The sequence below is a fragment of the Echeneis naucrates genome, chromosome 14 (assembly GCF_900963305.1).
Source record: "Echeneis naucrates chromosome 14, fEcheNa1.1, whole genome shotgun sequence".
NCBI lineage: Eukaryota > Metazoa > Chordata > Actinopteri > Carangiformes > Echeneidae > Echeneis > Echeneis naucrates.
In genome coordinates, this window is record NC_042524.1 from 7,728,337 (window position 1) to 7,741,219 (window position 12,883).

At 37.3% G+C, this 12,883-nt stretch overlaps 2 protein-coding genes across 3 annotated transcripts in view; both read left to right on the forward strand.

Annotated features, from left to right (window-relative positions):
• Positions 1-60: 60 nt before the first annotated feature.
• zcchc10 (zinc finger, CCHC domain containing 10) lies at positions 61-6,741 on the forward strand. Its single transcript, XM_029519427.1, has 4 exons — positions 61-1,466; positions 2,618-2,779; positions 4,111-4,152; positions 5,898-6,741. The coding sequence occupies exons 1-4, from the start codon at positions 1,426-1,428 to the stop codon at positions 6,139-6,141; spliced, it is 489 nt and encodes a 162-aa protein (XP_029375287.1). The 5' UTR covers positions 61-1,425; the 3' UTR covers positions 6,142-6,741.
• A 1,404-nt stretch (positions 6,742-8,145) lies between these two features.
• aff4 (AF4/FMR2 family, member 4) overlaps positions 8,146-12,883 on the forward strand; it is a 28,682-nt gene continuing 23,944 nt past the window's right edge. For both annotated transcript variants that reach the window (XM_029519069.1, XM_029519072.1), the window contains exon 1: positions 8,146-8,420. The gene's annotated coding sequence lies outside the window, so the exon portion shown is untranslated. The remainder of the gene's footprint in view (positions 8,421-12,883) is intronic.

Sequence of the window (12,883 nt, forward strand, 5' to 3'; positions counted from 1 at the left end):
ACCTTTCTATAACCATGTGAGAGCTCCTTCTCCAAGTCGAGGAAACGTCCACAGATTTGTTCACTTTTCTACAAAACTCCGTGAGGTCACCCACGAAAGAACAGCGCTTAAGCTATTCTGAGGCTAGTATCTTGTAAAATGTAAAATTTAGAGATTTAGATTTCCCTAAAATCAATTATAGATTGGATAAACAAAAATAGACTATGCTGCACAGGGGCGCCGAAAGTAGTGAAGTCATATGTTAAAAGTCAACCTTGTACTTTAAAATAAACTAGTCGGCTGAAAAAAAAAGCTGCATTCATGCATTCAGTCAATTATATATATGAGAGAGAGAAAATATTTTTTCAAACAATAACAGTCTTAATCAATTATTTATTGCATACAGATAACTTTTTATTTGATTTCTGTTGTAAAATATTCATGGATTCACTACATGGACCCTGGCATGCAAAGACAAAATGTGAAAATATAATATTATGAATGAATTATTAATAGCATGTAAACAAATGTATAGGATTGGGTGACGAAAAAACTATTTTTTACATGAATTTACATACCACCCGATGGTGGACAGATAAATACTGCCATGGTTCTATAATTAGAGGTCAAGGTTTTCTTTGCTTATTCGCTTATGTCACTGATGAGGGAGAGAATTTTTCTTAAAAGACAGGTATTCATTGTAAGGGAGAAGACTTATCTCTCTGGGTGATGATGACTAAATATATATGCCTCTTTAAAATGTAAAGCATGGACATGATAACCAAGAAGAATAGAAGCACAGTTTTTGAAGCACTTCAACTGGGGTCAGGGCATAGAAAACCACTATGACCATTTTGTGATTGCAAAATAACGATGCTTATGGGTGACAATTAAAACACAGTATAAGAATGTATGGAGAGGAAATGAAAGAAGATTACATGTACATCACAACTGACACAAAGTAAATATGGGTTGGTGTGGTGGCATTTGAATAGCGGATGTTTGCGCTGTGTTGGTACCACAGATAAGGAATTACCAAAATACTCAACCTCAGCTGTTGAAACAGTAATTTAAAATATTGATCAGACACCAAGAACCAACACAATTTAAAAATATTTAAATTAAATAAATAATTACACTTCACTTAAAAATGTTCTAACTTCCTTTTTTGATTTTATTTTCGTTGTAATGACAATAAATTAATAAATGCCAATTTGGACTAAAACCTGTGTATCTAATTAGATTTACACAACATATCAAAATAAAAAAAAATACAAGGGGGCATAAAGATATATAAAAAATGATTAAATAATGATCTGATTGAGAGCTATTGATAAAACACACTTGCAGTAGGTCATCTTCACCAGAAGGGGTGCTGTGTGTCTTAAACCTACCGGAAATACGCATTGACCAACTGACAACGAAGGAGAAAAAGTAAACTGCATCATGGCGACTCCCATGCACAGAATAATAGCCAGGCGGCAAGCGTGAGTATAACGCAGTTAACTTTGTATAACTATTTAATATTAATTTCTTTTCAGCACACAAACACTTTTAAACATTAATGACACTGACTGCGTGGAGCTTCCTGTCTGTTATGACGTAAGTTATGGACGACCGGAGGCTGACAGGGAGCTCTGATGTGCCTCTGTCTGCCACCACCAAACTGGATTATTGTTCAACTTCAGGGCTGTTTTCCGTCTCTAGACGCCTCTTTTACCCTCAAACACATGCCATATGTCTCAAAGCCAAAACGTTTATCTGAGATTAGTGTTAAGTTATAATAACCGTGTAGGTTTCAGTGCACTGGTCGTAATTTCGGCTGTTTATATTTGCCGACAGGACTGGACAGATCATCATTATAATGTCTGCATATTGACATCTAGTGTGTCATTTTAAATGCGAAATCTTTCCTATATGTAACGTTTTTAACCAGAGCAGGAAAAATCAATGTATTCAAGGCTTTCTTCACTGCCAGCAGCTTAAATTAGTGTTATTTGAAAACTAACAAGAAATTCGTTCATAATTTTGGCAAGTGCAACATAATTTCAATAATCTGTGAGAATGGTATAAAACATCCAAGGTAAGAAAACATTTTATCTACACTGGGAAGAAATTAGGTATACCACCTTCCTTTATGGATTCACAAGAGAAATCCTTCTGAAGGAAAGTTATGTTGTTGCATCTTCAAGCCTTTTTAAATTATAATCAATTTGTTATCTTAGCCAATGTCCAATGATTATTAATGAAAGTGATAGGCTTGGGAGTAAAGGAATTTGAAATTAAAATTGCTAAAATTTCTTCTAGAATGAGGCAAACTGCACTGAGTTATTTTTATTTAATCACACAGTATCTTTAAGATCAAGATTCTTACAAGAGAAACCTGAGTGAAAGAAGTCAGCCCAACATAAACACAGCTGAAAAATAGCAGACTTAAATGTTTTAATTAATCTAAGTGCATATTAATACTTGCCAGCTGATGGAAAACCCCTAAACGAGTTTTTGGAGTTTAGGATGGTTTGACTATTCCACTAAATATTTGCCTCATGCTATCTGTAACATTTTCAAATGATGGCAAGGGAATGTAACTACAAGAGCATGGCACAGCAATAGCATCTGTCTGTTTTATTCCACATAGGGAGGCAAACAAACAACATGTGCGTTGCCAGAAGTGTTTGGAGATGGGACACTGGACCTACGAATGCACAGGGAAACGGAAATATGTGCATAGACCATCAAGAACTGTCGAGCTGAAGAAGAAGCTCAAGGAGAATGAAAACAAACCCCTTAGCATCACTGGGTAAGACTGCTTCATCAGTTCTTGGCAAGTGACAGACAGCAGGCCTCCTGTTCTGTTAATAGCATAAATGTGCAGCATTATCATTTTAATCAGAAGAGCCAGTAGGTGATGAGCCAGCAGGGTTTTTTTAACCTACAATACCACCATTCTCACTTTTCTTGGCCCAGCATCAGCTTTATATTTGCCTCCATAAACTGTACCTAAATCACAGGTAATAATTGACTATATCTGAAGCAGATACACGTTGGCTAGTAAAGGAGGACAGTTTACATTATCTCCTGCTCTATGCTCTTCATTTTCACACATCGAGTTGTTCTGAGCTAGGAAAGCGTTAAAGGTTAAATTAGATCTTAAACAAATAATGAACCACTATAATGAACTATTTAATATTCATTAATCAATTAATTAAGCAATTTCTAAGCAAAAATGGCAACTGCTGCACCTGTCCCCAGCAGCGCTCCTGCTCTGACATGGGATGTCCATTTAAATATGAGGAGTTTAGTTTTTGGGGAAATGGTTTTCACTGTAATCTAAATCAGTGAGGCAATTTACTTTTCTGTGGATTAGCAAGGGTGCCAAACTAAGATGAGATGTGGTGATGAAAGAGATTGCACACCATGAAACTGTATAAACATGCATCCACCTCTGGCCCACATTAAAGAACACTTTATCTCTAGATTAACCTCTGTGCCGTCAGAAAAACACACCCAGTAAATGTAAATTAGTAGATCCTCACAAAAAACTGTCACTCTATAAACACTGACCAACCAACAGAGAAAAATGTTCTTGCCTGTTGCTGCCACCTAGAGGATATCATGATAAATATAATATACTGTAACTTCAGGCAGGGGTCGACATCCTTCAACATTAAAATAGCAATTCCCAACAAATAAAACCCACCTGGAGACACAAAACCTATTTGCCCTCTATAATTGAAGATACTTTAATCACAGTTATGCTATGTATATAAGAACTGTAGTTTGTTCCATTTATGAAATAAAAGAACTGCATTCTATTTTCCTCAGAAACTTTTCCCTTTTTTTTTTTTTTTTTGGATGTAACCATGGTTAGCTCTGGGGGGGCTGGGGGCTTAGAGATCAAAATAAGTCACTAGCCTGTTGGCAACAGGTGACACAAACAAGGTGGGACACATATTTTTATCGACAAAATAGAATAAAATGTATTTCAGTAAAATGTTATTAAATAGCCATTATTTATTCACATTATTTCCTCAAAGCTGGGATGAAAGAAATGCAGGGTGCCTGCTTTGGTTCATAGTCCCATTTCAAACTCGTCTTAAATGTCAGTAACCCTTTTTGTTTTTCATACAGACCAGGAAGGGAAGGTTCCAGTGAGAAGAAAATTAAAAAGAAGTAAGTCACCGCATTTTGACAGTGTTGGAAGTTTTTACTTTTCCCAATATGTTTTGATTTTATATGGCTATTTGAGATTCATGCTTTGCTTTTACTGAAAACACTCAAATTTTGATAATAATGCATTGTAGGTTGTGTCATAAGATTTCAATATTTCTGAAACTTTTTAACCTTGTTTTAATACAAATTAAATAAATTGTTTGTGTTTATTAAAAAGTAATAGTACTGACAATAATGTAAAAGTTAAAAAAAGAAAAAACTGCAGATACACATCTTTATCAGTTCAGTTATATAGGTTTTCATTTTTAAAAGCAACATTACAATTTGACATAACAGCAGACTGATTTAGTCCTGAAGATGTTATGCCAAACTTCCAACAGACCTATTGTTTTGTCGAAGGGCCCTTCAGTTCTAATTGTCAAGGTTGAAATACTCTTGGCATTTGAATTTTTTGGCTCATGTATGCAAAGTCCTGGGAGAGCTGATAAAGTCGCATGAAGATGCTGGAGTCACATGAAAGTCATGTGAGGCTTGCTGTCATAGGGTCTCAGGACAGCACTGTGATCCAGTTGCTTTCATCTACAAACAAAAGAGGGTAAATAACCCTCTTTTGTTTGTAGATGAAAGCTGACTTTTCCAGCATTACTGTTGCCCAAACTGCTGTCATTTGTCTGAACTTTTTGGACAGAAATGGATCATAACAGTTCCCTCTAGTGGAGATTCTTGAAAACTGTGAGTTAGTTACAACGTTAAAGCACTCATCTTGTAGACCAGATATTGTAATGTTTTAAAATGTCTGGTTCCTATTTAATTATTCTGAGAGATGTTGGTAATTAACCTTATTCACAACATTTTAACTTAATCACAGTTTAAAAAAAAAAAAAAAGCACAAGTCGAAGAAATAGCACTTGCAATGTGTCCCAACAGGCGTCGTCAGTTAGGCAACATTTACAATGTATGTTTAGATCCATAACCATGTCACGTTAATTGTATCAATACATATGTGCTTTTCTTACTGTGATGTGCAAAAATATCTTCCTGAGAAGCCAAGACATGGTAGCATGACTCAACTGCTACATTCATCTCATTACTGAATGAGTCTGATGGCTTGTTGCTTTTTTAGAGCAGACAATTCTCAACTTGTCGTCAGAAAAGCACAGGTGGAATTTATTATCTTCCCAAAAGCTCCGTTCCTGCACTTACTGCAGTGCTATACAGCCATTAATAATATTATTACCTACACTTGTGTTTGCCAAGCTTAAATCTCTGCTTTGGCAAAAGGTGTATTTAACTTAACTTTCAAGATTACAGCAACAGGTCCCCCTGATCACACCTGCAGCCGAACTCCAGCATGGAAACTGGCATTATCTGATTTTATCTAAGGCTAATTATTGAATATTTGCCATGCCCAACAAAATTGCCACAATATTGTAACCAAATGAGGATTACAGTGATATGACATGCATTATGTCTTTGGTTTTGTTTGTGGTAGTGACATAATTGAAGAGAGTGGTCATTGAAGAGATGACAGCATCATCTCATTCGACACACCACTAAAAGTGTCATTCCCTGACAAAGCCCTGATGGGGCTCAGTTCTTCTGAGAACCTTGTAAACAACATGCTATTTCACTTTAGAAGTAGGCAAGCTAGGCATGTTGTAGGGTTTTAGGTAGAGCAAGAGACTTCTTGACTGTCTACACTGCTCTGTTTTTGATATTCATGCTTGTCCACTGTGGTCTCTCAGGGCGAAGGACTCCAGTGACAGCAGCAGTGATTCAGATGGGTCCTCCAGTGACTCATCATCAGACAGCAGCGACTCCTCCAGCTCCTCCTCAGATGACAGTGACAGCAGCAGTGACAGCGATGATGACAGCTCTTCCTCATCTCCTTCTTCTTCTTCATCCTCTTCATCCTCAGACAGCTCGGACTCAGGAAGCAGCAGTGATTCAGATCAAGGACCTCCAAAGAAGAAGAAAAAGAAGAAATAAAAAAACACATTTGGTTTCTTGTTTTCTATTCCACCAATTCCAACAAGTAAATCTTAGCTGTCTACTTTTTTTTCCATCAAACCTGAAACAGTTGGCTGGATCTGCATGGATGACACTTTACAGGCTGTAATTCTACAGCTGTCAACTGCTCAGATAGTTTGTTGTTTTGTTTGGGGTTTTTTTCTGTCACAAAAATGGGCTAGTTGAGAGGACAACAGCAGATTATTTTGTATAGGCTCATGTCATCTATGTTTGCAAAACAAATTTCCCCTCTTGCTTCTACTAATGTGATTATATTCTCTCGGTTGTAAGTTTAACGTGGAGGATATACTTTTAAAAGATCTGAGGGAACTAGCTGATTATGTTGAATTATTCATGTTGAATCTTCTGGTTTTGTACTAAACTATATTTTTAGTCAAAGTAGTTATGTGCAACTCACAACCTTAATAAGGAAAACCAGAGTAAAGAAAAGACAACAGTATGAGACTTTGTAAAACTGCCTGCATAAAATTTGGGTTTACTAAATTTACATTTTTTTTTAGTTAAGTTTTAGTTGGTTTCTGCTTGTTTAACTGTAAAATAAACTTTGCTTGTTTTTGCTTTGGTGGCTCTTGTATGTTTGTCCTTGTAAAAGATCTCATTGTGTGTTATAATGGCTTTGCAGAAATTCAGTGGAGAATAAAACTGTAATAAATTGTCTATTTGTTAATACGCTTACATACACATATTTTTTTAAGCAATTAGCAGTGCAAATGCTGGTACACATGGAATTGTCAGCTACATTAACATACATTTATTTCGCAAAATGTAGTTATTTGCACTAATTACAATGCAAAGCTGAATGCAAGCCTAAAAAGGTTTGCTTTTGAATCTGATGAATTGAACTTCTTGACCAACCACACCCAAACCAATAATGATAATGACAGAAGTATTTGGGTGTGGCTTACCACAAAACTGTTAGCAATGCCACCTTCTAGTCATCAAGAGAATTGGCCTTTAAACACTACACTATTAGTCTTTATCAGGGAGTTGTTTTGTTTTGTTTTTTTTATAAAAAAAAAGGGTTGCGGTGTTACCGAAATGTCCAAATTTCCAAGAAGTCCCAATCAAACAAAACTACGCTTGGGAAGGTCCCAACCTTGGGTAGAGGATAAACTAAGATCAACAACCCCAACTAGGATTGAACTAAAGGCATCTCTGCCAGACTGGAAAAGACAATTACTTTTGCATTCACAAACGTTAAGACAAGCAAGTAATTGATTATAGTTGGGCATATTTAAGTATGTAACTCAATCCGTTTTTGGTTTTGATTTCCCTGAACAGCAGTGGCCATCTTTGTGTAGTTGGTAAACCAGACTTGAGTGTTATTTGTTGAAGTATACAGACACACACAAACAAACAAACAAAACCATACAGAATATGGAATAAATGTCAATTAAATCCTTAATTAACTATAAGACACGGGACCGTTGGAGCCATTTATTCATTTGTGTGTTTTCCATGATAAATACACAGGGAACAATAAAAAGCTGTGACTTCCGCCCAGAGCGTCAAGTCTGAGTAACCTGTGCGTCACTGAAATGGTGCATTCACGGAATATGAGTTTTATCAAAATCCTCAATACTTTATCATTAGTACATCGTTCTGACCAACTACTGTGAAAATGCATTGTTAAACTATAATACGTTATAGTTATACAAAGTTTTTTGCCTATCAGTTTTATTATTAGTGGTTTTGGATTATATGGAGGCTTTGAATACGTTTGCTGCTATTCGTTGTCATATATTGATTTCTCTTTCGATTAATAAACTGCATCAAACATCAAATCAATCGTATTTGCATCAACTGTGCCCGTATCGCAAATCGTGCTCGCAGAAAAGGCTTTTTTGAAACATACTTTCCGTTTCGTGTTAACTAGTTCAGGTAGTTTGGAGATATTTCCGACAGCTGATGAAGCTAACACCGCTTGCTGCCATCCATGCATCCAGTCCTGTCTGCTGTACCTGCTGGCTACTTAACTTCGCTAGCAGCCTTACCTATCAGTCACTTCTGTTCAGGAATAATAAAATGAACGAGAGACAAAATGATTTCCTGTCGTTCTCCGCTCGAGTGGCAGTCGAGGTTTAAGGATAACATGGGGACCATCCATTTGGTTTTAGTATTTTAGCTGTTACGGCGTCTTGCTGAGTCCATTTTGCGTGTAACTGGAAGTGGAAAAGACAAAGAGAAAAGAGCTTTCCAATAGCTAGAATGGTTTGGGCCTAAAAAGAAGACAAGAGGTAAGGATGCTGAATGTCACAGAAGACACTGTCTGGCGATCAGCTGCATTTGGTGGTTATCTGGCATTGGAGTGAGTGTTCATATAAATTTACGCAGAAATTTTCAGTGGTTTCGGAGCAAACTAGCCGCTAGCCTAGCATCAAAACGCCACTAGCATATTTGGCTAGCTACCATTATGCTAAAGCGAAGGTGCAGGTAGCCGTGTAGGTAGTGAGTTAGCTCAATGCTAAATAGGTAAACCTTGTAGCTATTTTTAAGTTCAAGTGACATCAAACCTGACTGTTTGATGAGCTCTTAACGTGCTTAATGTTTTTATAGCAGCACGGAGGCTCTTTGTTTACGAAAAGTCAGGTAAACATCGGAATGATAGAGATCATGTTTTTGTTCCTGTAATGTTTGCTAACAGGTCATGACGTCTGTTAGTGCTTTGTGTTTAGCTCTAGTTGACACAACTTACGTACCAAAGTTTGCAAAGTACTGCGAATTAAAACCTTATCTAGAAATGAATATTTATTTGGTCTTGGGTCTGAAGGATGGGCTTAGTGAGCAGACCTCTGAAAGCGGATCGTTGTGAACACGAGCAACTATTATTTTACTCGCTTGCAGTTTCTCTGATATTATTTCACTGAATCAAGGCCTACAGCAGAAACTTTTGGCTTGTTGTGCTGGAGCTTTTGCACTTTGTACCCTGCATTTATTACTCACATGGAAGCACTTTTAGTGCCATCCTAACTCGTCTCAAGTTAAAATATTGTGGCTTACTTTTAAATAACTATTGCACAGTACAGTACCCGATGTGTTTAGCTTTGGTCTAGAAAAAAGACAGCTGATGTGCCTTTCTAGGAAGCCATTTTACGTACCACAGTTGGGGGAAGGGCCAGAAAATACATAAGTCTAGAGTATCCCTCAACAGTAATCACTGATCCATGTGAATATTTAGCAGGAGACACTTGGCACATGGAGACCAGGGCAGGGCAATCCATTTGTTTATCTTAGTTTACACATCCTGATGGGGGAGGCCAGAGGTCATGAACTCTTTTTATGTCAGGTAGCTCTGAGCTGGCACAACAAATGTAGTCAGGTGGTTGATGGAGGTTTTTAGGCCGCTTGAGCTGTGAGTTCAGTTGTTTGTGTTGTTTGTGGGCACTGTGTGGTATCCAACAGTTTGTAATTGACATTGGGATAAACAAAAATAGTGCTTTCTCGAATAAGTCATGGAAACAACTCCCTCCTCTATGAGAGTGTTGTGTTTACCAGATTAGAAAATTGCTTTACCAGAAAAGGAATCACACACAGCAGAGTGAAGCGATTTCCTAATGCATTTGTGGGTCAGTTAGCATAAGAAACGTACATAATAGCTTTAAACTGCACTCAGTATTCCAAGCACATTTAAACAAATTCGTCGAGTTACAGCAAGCTTGTGGGATGGCATTTTCACAACATTTTGTGACACAGCAGACAACCCGTCTGTTTGAGATAGAATTTGAATCTCCAAGGAGAGCGAAGTCTATTGCATTTGCAGAATGACCTCAAAGGCAAAATGCCAGAAGCTGCAGTTAAAATACTGAAGAAAACTTGCTTTTTTTTAAACCCATAGACATTCCTTGAGCATCTGCTCAAGGACTGAATGGTATGACTCAAATCAATTACAGTAACTTCATATTAAATGATGTTTGAAATTGTTCAAGTCATAACAAATTTTTATAGTGGCACTTTTCTTTTTAAGTGCTTGTTGTTGTGACAAATATTTGATAATTTTTCTGTTACAGCTTTGTACTGCGATTAGTAGCATTATCAAGGGAGCTTTTAAGTGGACATATGAGACACAAATACAATTAGGTGACTCCCAAATGCCAATATTATCATATTATGGGTAAATACGTTTTTTTTTTTAAGCACCCAAAGTAATGTGCAGTTTCCTAAAATATTTTTTATTATTTCAAACAAAAGTCCATATCCGAATAAAGAAGTCGATGCAAACATGGTCAGTCTGTTGTGGCAGATAAAAGGCTTCTACTGTCTGGCTTGTTCTCCCTGTGACGCAGTTCACTGTGAAATCCTCTTCATTTCCTGTTTAGGTTTTGCTCTGTGGCTTTTAGTGTAACCGTTTCCTCTGTAGCTAAGCAAAGGGCATATGATCATGTTCAGTTACAATGTTATGGTGACTTGTTTGTCCATTCCAGACAGCAGTGGGCACTTGTTTTCCTTGGCTTTGGCATATCTATTGTATGTCGCTGTAGTGATTCAATGGGATTTTTGCAGGCAGAATATTTGGGAAATGAGCAATAGCTAGTGAAATTCAAGAACTGACTACAGAAGACTGCCATCCAAAAAGTCTTAGTTTAAGGATTAAGAATGCTCTTGTATGTTTTTATGTTTTCTGCTTCCTTTTCATAACCAAATGTAATTTAGTAAATCAAAAACAAATCATCTAGATCGTTCAATGTTTTTCTTACCTAAACTAAGACCTAATAATGTCCTCTGGGTAGGCTTGTAAGTTTCTAATCAAATGTTATTTCCTTTACAAACAGAAGCTTGCTGATAGAAAGTTGCTTTGGTTTTTGAAGGCTCTTCCAGAATCTGCCAGTTCAATTAGCCTGAATCTAATCAGACATCAGACATCATCTTTTTTTTTTTTTTTTTCCCCCCAATATCCAGCTGTACTGTTGCTCACGCAGCAGAAAAATATGCCATTCACAGTGTCCTCACCTCATGCATCTGTTCTTCTGCTTTTGTTCTCTAGGATGTGAGTTAAGCTCCACTGTGGATATATAGTCCCATGAAGGTGAAGCTCATTAAAGCTATTTCATTTCACAGGTGCAGCATAAATTCATAAAATGCAATACTGCTTCGTCATTGCGATCTGGAAAGTATCAGGGTTAGAAATCGTTTGGTGCAGCCGTGGTACTTTTGAAATAGCAATAAAATTAAAAGGCATAACCGGTAGCAGGTAAAGTACTGTTGAAAGTCACAAATGTAACCAACAGTTAAAACCTGAGACAGTGGGGGGGGGGGGGGTCCTGTTGTAAAAAGTGATTGAAAAGAAACCAATGTTGCCAACTTCAGCCACTTTTGCAGCCGAAGCACTGGAATCTGCAAATTTGTCAATCATGCATGTTAATTTTTCATCAGCTGGTGTCTGATTTCGCACTCATGTTTGGACACAGTATGTATCAAAGTGTCTGGGGAGGCAGAGGTTTATTTTAGGTTCAGCATAGTAAGCTATATTGCAGCGCTTTTCTATTTGCAGACAGGCAGATACTCAGATACTAACAGTGTCAAATTTATCTCAAACTGTTTTCAAAGTTATATGATTGATATGGATGCTGCATAAGAGAAATTCCTGAAACTCTTAAATTTAGTTTGAGTAATGCTTGACCTTTATTGCTGTTATCACATGATAAATCTGGGTGCAGTATTAATTGGCACAGTGCCTGCAGATTTAATTGCTTGAGTTGTTTCATCTGGGTAATCATGTTTTCTAGAAGGTAAAACTGTCAAGACTAAGGAACAGTTAATTCACATCTCGGCGAGTAATAAATGAATTATTGGAGTGTTTCATCTCGAAAAGCATTACTGTTTCAAGCTTGAAGACAGCCTGATGCAACAATGTCTAAAGCAGATCTCTTTCAGTACACCAAGATTAGCTTCACATGTCAAGTGTCTTTTAAATAATTTCCATATCTGCTGCTTAAATCATTTATTCTCAGTTAACGATAAGAGAAAAATGTCTTGCACTGCTCAAATGGTTTTAGAACAACTTCATGAATCACCAGTTTATAAATTCCTCCCAGAATATCCCTGACACTTCCTGCTAGTATAATTTCTTTACTAAGATTTCTGCATCTATTGTTCCATATCCTGGTAAGACCTGCTTCACCTGTCACGTCCAGATAATTTTACATCGAACTGTAAGAATTTGTGGTATAGTGTTTCAGTACTGAGTCAGGGCCATTCTAGGGCTGTCAACAGTTTTAAGGTCTTCATGGTAAAGTAATGGTTGAAGAGGATCATGCCCAAAAAAAGTAAATCTCTTGACAGACATGGTCAGCCAACTAATTCATCTCTCGTCCTAAATGCCAGGAAATTTTGTCTAAAGTCATTTTTTCGCAGTGGTGTGTGTCTGGGTGTGTGTATGTGTGCGCCCTGCGATGAATTGGTGAACCCTGCCCTCGCCCGATGTGGGCTGGGATTGGCTCCAGCACCCCCAGTAAAGGATAAGCGGTTGAAAATGAGAGAATGAACACACACACACACACACACCCATTTATATCTCCACTATCCATTCTGCTCTCTAAATATCAAAATCAAACTTTGATAAGCCATTACGGGTGGAGTACACTGAAGGGCTTGAATGACGTAGATTCTTCAGTAACGTCGCCAGATAATTGAGGGTTATGTGCCACGTTCTTAAAACAAGGTGGCACGGTTCCCTGAATATTGCTGTCAAGGCTGCCAGCAA

What these genes read in the sequence shown, in the direction of transcription:
- zcchc10 (XM_029519427.1), top strand. Translation starts at nt 1,426, where the DNA reads ATGGCGACTCCCATGCACAGAATAATAGCCAGGCGGCAAGC. An exon ending in ATAATAGCCAGGCGGCAAGC is followed by an intron (nt 1,467 to 2,617) that starts GTGAGTATAACG and finishes TATTCCACATAG; the next exon opens with GGAGGCAAACAAACAACATG. An exon ending in AAACCCCTTAGCATCACTGG is followed by an intron (nt 2,780 to 4,110) that starts GTAAGACTGCTT and finishes TTTTTCATACAG; the next exon opens with ACCAGGAAGGGAAGGTTCCA.